Source organism: Narcine bancroftii, chromosome 6, assembly GCF_036971445.1.
Source record: "Narcine bancroftii isolate sNarBan1 chromosome 6, sNarBan1.hap1, whole genome shotgun sequence".
Classification (NCBI taxonomy): domain Eukaryota; kingdom Metazoa; phylum Chordata; class Chondrichthyes; order Torpediniformes; family Narcinidae; genus Narcine; species Narcine bancroftii.
In genome coordinates, this window is record NC_091474.1 from 204,807,472 (window position 1) to 204,814,746 (window position 7,275).

Here is a 7,275-nt window from a genome sequence, read left to right on the forward strand (position 1 = left end):
TTTGTTATCAGTATCTTTGCTGATTTTCTCCAGCTTTGTGGGGTTTTTTTTTCTGCGTCGACGGTCAATATTGTGGGGTGGGGACACATTTAAATGCTGGAGAAGGGGTAAGTGTTGATTTGGAATGTACACCTTCAACAATACACACCCAGGGATGAGGGAGAACTCGGGCCCGAAACGTTGGGTCACTCTCGAGTTCCTATAAACACCGTATGGCCTTTGGAGTTTCTCCAGCGCTGCAATGACAGCGACTTTCTTGTTTCACTCCTTTATTTGGAGAGTGCTTGGTTGATAGGTACCGAACTTTGTATCTCGACTGGAGGCCGACAACGACTTGGACCGAGAAATGATGTGCATTCAGTTGGCAACATTTGCAACCAAGGCAGAATTGAACCGTTCGGTGTCCCTTTTAACCGCGTCTTCTTCCTCCTGTTGATTTACGTGTAATTCTGGGGGTGGGGGAAGAGATTAATTAATGTAGTTGCTCCGTCATTGGGCCCAGACACTGGAATCTACAAAGACACCGGCGACCAATATTGCCCGCATGAACCTATCTCGACTACTACACGTGGATTGGATTTCTCCAGCATTTTTGTGTCCACTGCAGGGACAGCGTCTGCAGGCTTCCCGCGGGCAGTGGGACCCGCTAGATGAGGAAGTTGCTCCCCGTGTTCTCCTCTCGGTAAAATGATGCCCGCGGCCAACAAACGGATTCTCGCTCCCTCCAGCACCGGTCGTGAGACGAAGCAGAGAATCACTTGACCCCTGTCTGAGGATGGGAAATCTTTCTCGAAACTTAATTCTTCCATCATTACTTCCTGCGCCATGACGCATCTTACCAAGGGATCCCTAATTCTGGAGAAAGTGTCCGGCAAGTTCACACCGCCTCCTCCAAACCTGCGTGAACACGGTCGGCGCGGAGGTGTTGGAAGACGGACAGGTGGGGGTGTGGAGCCGGGAGATGTTACCAGGAGCATGTGACAGGTCGAAGATTTGTTGCTGCTCCCTGGTGTTTGACTAGTGATGCCCGAGTTCTGGGAGGAAGCCGAAGGCGAGCGTTATTGACAGGCTGAGTCAGAGCGGCCGGTGCCGCCCAACGCTGCTCCATTGCTCACATACCAACGCCCCCAGTCCGGCCAAATCTCCTGCCTGCATATATACGTGTGTCCTCCAGAAAGCTCAATCGGCAACCTCTCTCCCTCCGTCTCTCTTTCACGCTGACAAAGGATTGTACAAGGTAGTGCAGAGAAACGCCAACCCATAGTAAAGTCATTCACTTCTAGCCATGACTGTGAAATCCAGCTCGTCGGCATCAGCCCTGACCTACTCCAAAATGAGAGGGGTGGTCGCGATACTTACCGGTAATGTTGGCTCTCGTATCACCATTTTGCTGTTTTCGAGTACATTATTTTGAAGTTGCAAGGATGTTTAAAATGACCAGAGCAAGTGTTTGCTTTGAAAATTGTAGAGAGTAAGCTTTCTAACTTTATGGTCACTGCAAAGGTAGTTGCAGAAAGTTTGATTTACTGGGTTCTGGAACTTTATCGAGAAGCCTCCTGCATGTTCGTCTAAATACTTTGGTTTCATTTTTATGCAGCTTTTATGAAGCAAAAACGAATGGGATTGAACGATCTCATCCAGAAACTAGCGGCCTCTCACTCCTACGCTTGCAAGCAGTAAGTATGTTTTGCCTTCCTGTCGCACTGAAGGCGACACAGCGGGCGGGAGCTGCCGGTCACTGATTTAAGGTGGTCCAGTGGTAGTGCAGTGGGGATATGTTTGGCCCGGGTTTCGTCTGGACGAGCTCCTTTCCCAGTCCGATCTCTGCACCTGGGGCCCTCTCACAATAGTGCGCCTGTCTTGCACCGAGACATCTCCGGCTAATCTCCCTGGACTGAAACAAGGCTTTGTTCTCGCTGCAATCCCAGCCGCTGATTCGCGCAAGGGTTTGCGGGCAGGTTTCTAATGGGCTTGTAAATTGTGCCTCACAGCTCGGAAGTCCCAGCCATGTTACACGCCGGTCCGAAGGAGACTGAAACTAATGGAAACAGCCCGTCTCCTCCAGTGAGTGCAACTAATAGCGAAGATCTCATTCTTTTGTTGATGTTGTGGCTCTTCCCTAGAACAGTGTTTAACTTTGTGTGTGATCTGCTTTCTGGTGCAGCCCAGCCCAACGACAGCGCAGATCAACCTGGGACCTTCCTCCAACCCTCAGTGAGTATCGGTGGGCTTTTTCAGGGCTGATTGCTGCTTCTTTGGGAAACTCGACCTTTTCCAACCTTATCTTCCTCCTTTACAGAGCCAAACCAAGTGACTTCAACTTTCTAAAAGTCATCGGCAAAGGGAGCTTCGGAAAGGTTTGTAACCCGCCTCCCTGTTATAAAACGAATTATGGAAACTTTTTGACCTCTTGGAAAAGGGTTTCCCTAACTCTCTGGTTTTCCTTTCCACAGGTCCTGCTCGCCAAACACCGATCTGACGACCAGTTTTACGCAGTAAAAGTCCTGCAGAAAAAAGCCATACTGAAGAAGAAAGAGGTAAATGCCATCGAGCCTCGCTAGATATTCTATAACCCACCGTTTGCGGCTGAACGGGTCTTCAAAGATGGCTTTCATGCACAGGGTTGGGCGCACAGACTCATTTCTGCCTGTCGGGACAAGAACGCTTGTTTTTGCACACAGGTTGTCGCTCACTGCTCTTGATTTGGGTCTATTTAAGGAAAAACACATCATGTCGGAACGTAATGTCCTGCTGAAGAATGTGAAGCACCCTTTCTTGGTCGGACTCCATTACTCGTTTCAAACAGCCGACAAACTCTACTTTGTCCTGGACTACATTAACGGCGGCGAGGTGAGGCGCAGGGTTGGAAGGACGGGGCTTCCCGTGGCAAATACTGACCTCCAAGATGGGGAGAGGACAGGGTGGGAGATTTACCATGGGATGTGAAGCACTAATGATTCCATTTGTTAGAAACAGAAGTACCTTCACAGAAATTGCTCCAGACAAAAATTGAGAACAAAGAACATTTATTAAACAACAATGCAAAGTTGGGTGCTTCCCCTTACCTTGGGAATACACACATACACTGGGGCTCACCCAACTTTTATACAGTTCATTTCAGTATAGGGATACCCTCCCCCTTACATTCTTCTGCCTCCTGGAGAGGTTTGGCATTGGGTAATCCTGCCTGCCTAGCTGTTTCTGTGCACTTGGATGACCTGGCGGGGGGGGGGGGGGGGGGGGGGGGGGGGGGGGGGAATAATATCCTGTCGGTGTCTTCTAGTGTCATTATCTTCCATTGTCCTTATTCACATCCCTGCCCTTGTCCCCATTCACACCTTTCCGACTCTCAGCTAAGTCTCTTCATATGCAGAGTTTGCTAATCCTGTCTAGGGGTTTACTAATTTAATATGCATAACTTGATAAATCTGTATGGCTTACTATATATAATTATATATGTAGAACTTGGTACTTCTGTCTAGGGCTAGGAGACCCTTATCTCATCCAGACTACCTCAACTTCCTACATTCTATTTCCTTACCTCTCCTTATCTTATTCATATGGTGGGCTCACTGATCTTGTCGAAAAGACTAGAAGATTCTTATCTTACATAGGCTGACTCTGCTTCCTGCATTCTAATTTCCATGCTCATCCTGTTTGTACTGGCTTCATTTACTCGTGTATCAATTTTTGTATCTTCATGTTCATATTTGTATATCAGTTTTTATCATCTTTCACACATTTAGCTGAAAAATGTAAAGCCAACATTTCCATACTTGACCTGGACTTCTCCCCTCCCCCCCTTATCCATGTATATTTATTTCTTGCCCATCTTTCCCCAGTTGTTTTATCACCTGCAACGTGAGCGTTGCTTCTTGGAACCTCGAGCCAGATTTTATGCAGCTGAGATTGCCAGTGCGCTGGGATACCTTCACTCCCTCAACATTGTTTACAGGTTGGTACTAAGGCAGCAAGTCTGCATTTTGAACTAATCTATGTCATTTAAGTCGCATGAGGTGGAGCATAAATTAAACACCAAAGTTTGGTTCCTCCTGATTTTAAACCATGGATATTATTCAAGGCACAGGATTTTCTGTTCTGTTGGATGTTGATCTAAATGGCTTGTAAGCAGCTCTGTTTTTAATCCGGCAGAGATTTAAAGCCTGAAAATATCTTACTTGATCGCCAGGGTCATATTGTTCTAACTGATTTTGGCCTATGCAAGGAGAACATTGAATCAAAGGACACAACATGCACTTTCTGCGGCACTCCTGAGGTAGGTGTACGGAGACATTTTTATGGGTTCTCCTGGTTTTTTGTTTTTGCTGTTCCAACTCTAATTTCTTCAGATGGCATTTAGAATCTATAACTTATTTAACTTCTGGAGCTACTATTGGTGGTACTTGATTAGGGGTCACACTGCAAGGTGAATTTAAAGAGGTTGATGCCAATGGTGTGAGAGGCTGCTTGTTTTCTTTTCACTGCTCAGCCACATTTTATTGATTTAGCACTGTACTCTTCCCATTACTGTTAAATTCCAAACTTTCCCTGTTGCTTGGAAGTATTTGATACAATTGCGTGCGCACATTTAGTACAGACACAATTGCTGTATTTGTTTCCATTGGTATCATGGCAAGGGACAGCTAGGACTAGAGACTAATGGGGAATCCATTCTCCTTAGAGTGGTTCTTGCAACAGGTTGCAAAAGCATCAATGAGCACATAATGAGAATTTTCCACAATCTTTATTTTATTGAATTTGATTCTGCCTTCTCATTGTGAAAAACATGTAATTTTATAGTTTGGATTTTCCTTTGTTATCTTACAGTACTTAGCACCTGAAGTTTTGCACAAGCAACCATATGACCGAACAGTCGACTGGTGGTGCCTGGGTGCGGTTCTGTATGAGATGTTATATGGATTGGTAAGTTCAATGAATGCATTTAAACCAAAAATAAGGATGTTTCTTTTTAAACATATTGGATTATTGCAAATTAATGATGTTTGATTTGTGTTTGGATGCAGCCTCCATTCTACAGCAGGAACACAGCAGAAATGTATGACAATATTCTGAACAAACCACTTCTGTTGAAACCAAACATCTCCAATGCTGCCAGAGACTTACTGGAAGGCTTGCTGCAAAAGGATAGAACAAAGCGAATGGGTGCAAAAGAAGACTTTGTAAGTAGTTATTTCCTTTGACCATTTTGTTTCACTTTTGGAACTATGGGGAAAAACTGCTTGTGTGTATTAATAAGGGTGAAGGACCTCGCACAATTATCCAGATTTTGCTAAGGGTCTTTACTTATTCTAGATTAACTAGTGATATTCATCCTGAATTCTATCAAAGTAAACTTACTAGACAACTTCACTAAAACATTTTAAAGTGGAAGTATATTTTAAAACTGACCAATTGTGCTCCTACATTTTATAACTGTTTATGGCAGTACAGTTACTGTAGCTGTTAGCATGACACTATTACAGAGCCAGAGACTCAGGTTTGAATCCAACACTGTCTATAAGGAGTTTGTGTGTTCTCCTTGTGTCTGCTTGGATTTTATCCCAGGTGCTCTGGTTTCCTCCCACTCTTCAAAAATGTATGGGGGTTGTAGATTAATTGGTGTAATTGAGAGATGTGGGCCAGAGGGTCTATTACTGTGCTCTGTCTAAATTTAAAACCTAACTTTGGAATTGGGTAGCTTTAGTCAATCAAACTTTTCCTCTGTCAAAGTTCCTTTAGTTGACTGCACTATCTTCTTTCTACAGGTGGATATCAAAGGTCACATCTTCTTTTCTCCAATAAACTGGATTGACCTAAATGCTAAGAAATTGACACCTCCATTTAACCCTAATGTGGTAAGTTGGTAGCTCTGCAGTGAATTAGATTTGAGAGTTTTAAGCAAGTAATTCAGCTCAAGTTTGTTACTTCCCTTCTAAATTTTGGGAAACTTATCAAGAATAAATGTGAGGATTGTAATTCTCTTGATTATTATTCCAGAGTGGACCTTCAGACCTGAAGCACTTTGACCCAGAGTTCACAGAGGAACCTGTTCCAAACTCGATTGGCCGATCGCCAGATGCTGCTCTGATGACTGCGAGCGTGAAAGAAGCATCTGAAGCTTTTCTAGGGTTTTCCTATGCTCCACCCATTGACTCCTTTCTGTAGTGAATCATAAAGTGAGTTATCTGACAATGGTTTACCTCAGCTGAAATCTCTTTTGGATTTACCAAGAAATGGAACTTACCTGGAAGGAAAATTAAACATCTAATTGACAGCTGCCTTCAATTCCATTTCTGAGATAATGTTGCAGTCGTCGAGGAACACTTGTTGCATGGTGTCTGGGAGATGAATGTAGCAGCGCTCTAGCTGCACACAGGAAGCAAGTCTGTTCATCAAAAAGGGTGGAAAAAGAACTTGCTGTCAACCCATTATTTCAAGATTTTTGATTTCAAGCTTTCTTGAATAAGGGTGATGGTTATCTGAAGACTGTTGCTTCTGCTATGTGCCTTTTGCAAAAAAAAAACACAAGGTTGTCAGCATTAGAGTGGTCATGTACCAATGTTATGCCACAACATGGAAATGTCAACACTGGTGGAAGTATGGTTTGGTAATAGCCATTGAACCTAATAATTGTTCTTTTGTTTAAACTTTGTCTTCAGTGTTTTTTGATTTACATAGCAGGAACTAGGAAGATGAGATGAATTGTAGATACTTTACAATCCCTCTAACTTAATCTCCCTCCCCAAAATGCACACAAGCAAAATGTGTGCAAGCACTCAAGGCCATGCATGCACATAAGACATACCTACATAATAACATGTGCAGATACATGTGTGTGAGCGCCTAGGCACAGAACACTGACGTGCAAAAATGCACGTGCACAATCTGAAATGGTTCACGATGAAGTGCTTGAATCATTGCTGCTATAGGTAGATGTATAAATTTTGTTTCTAGGACCAAAATGCCGCAAATGTGGAGTCTTGTCTTATTTCCAGCTGGCTTGTATGTGTAAGAAATCCCATATGTGCATAAATTATTATTTTTTCTCTATTGCATTCCAGATTTTTAATGGTTGTCTTATTTCAGCCATGCATATGTAAAGAAAACTACGTGATCTGTTTCTGCACTAGTTTTAATGTGTGTATTTAAGACATTACCAATAATGTAAATGTATTGGTTTTACTGTATAATAGACTATAATTTTAACTTGAAATGTACACATTCCTGAACTAAAGTCTGGTTTGCAATAAATGTAAAATTATTTTAAAAAGAAAA

The 7,275-nt window shown here is 43.3% G+C and overlaps 1 protein-coding gene across 4 annotated transcripts in view; it reads left to right on the top strand.

The window, feature by feature from the left end:
* The window catches only part of sgk1 (serum/glucocorticoid regulated kinase 1), an 89,529-nt gene extending 82,254 nt beyond the window's left edge, over window positions 1-7,275 (top strand). For 3 of the 4 annotated variants that reach the window (XM_069887283.1, XM_069887286.1, XM_069887287.1), the window contains 12 exons: window positions 1,598-1,676; window positions 1,992-2,064; window positions 2,165-2,214; window positions 2,300-2,357; window positions 2,454-2,537; window positions 2,719-2,850; window positions 3,843-3,955; window positions 4,153-4,276; window positions 4,828-4,923; window positions 5,025-5,180; window positions 5,766-5,855; window positions 5,998-7,275. In XM_069887283.1, the coding sequence (XP_069743384.1) occupies window positions 1,598-1,676; window positions 1,992-2,064; window positions 2,165-2,214; window positions 2,300-2,357; window positions 2,454-2,537; window positions 2,719-2,850; window positions 3,843-3,955; window positions 4,153-4,276; window positions 4,828-4,923; window positions 5,025-5,180; window positions 5,766-5,855; window positions 5,998-6,165 (1,223 nt within the window). In that variant the 3' untranslated portion in view covers window positions 6,166-7,275. Of the gene's footprint in view, window positions 1-1,001; window positions 1,362-1,597; window positions 1,677-1,991; window positions 2,065-2,164; window positions 2,215-2,299; window positions 2,358-2,453; window positions 2,538-2,718; window positions 2,851-3,842; window positions 3,956-4,152; window positions 4,277-4,827; window positions 4,924-5,024; window positions 5,181-5,765; window positions 5,856-5,997 lie in introns of those variants that run through there. The other variant, XM_069887285.1, reaches the window with a different exon arrangement.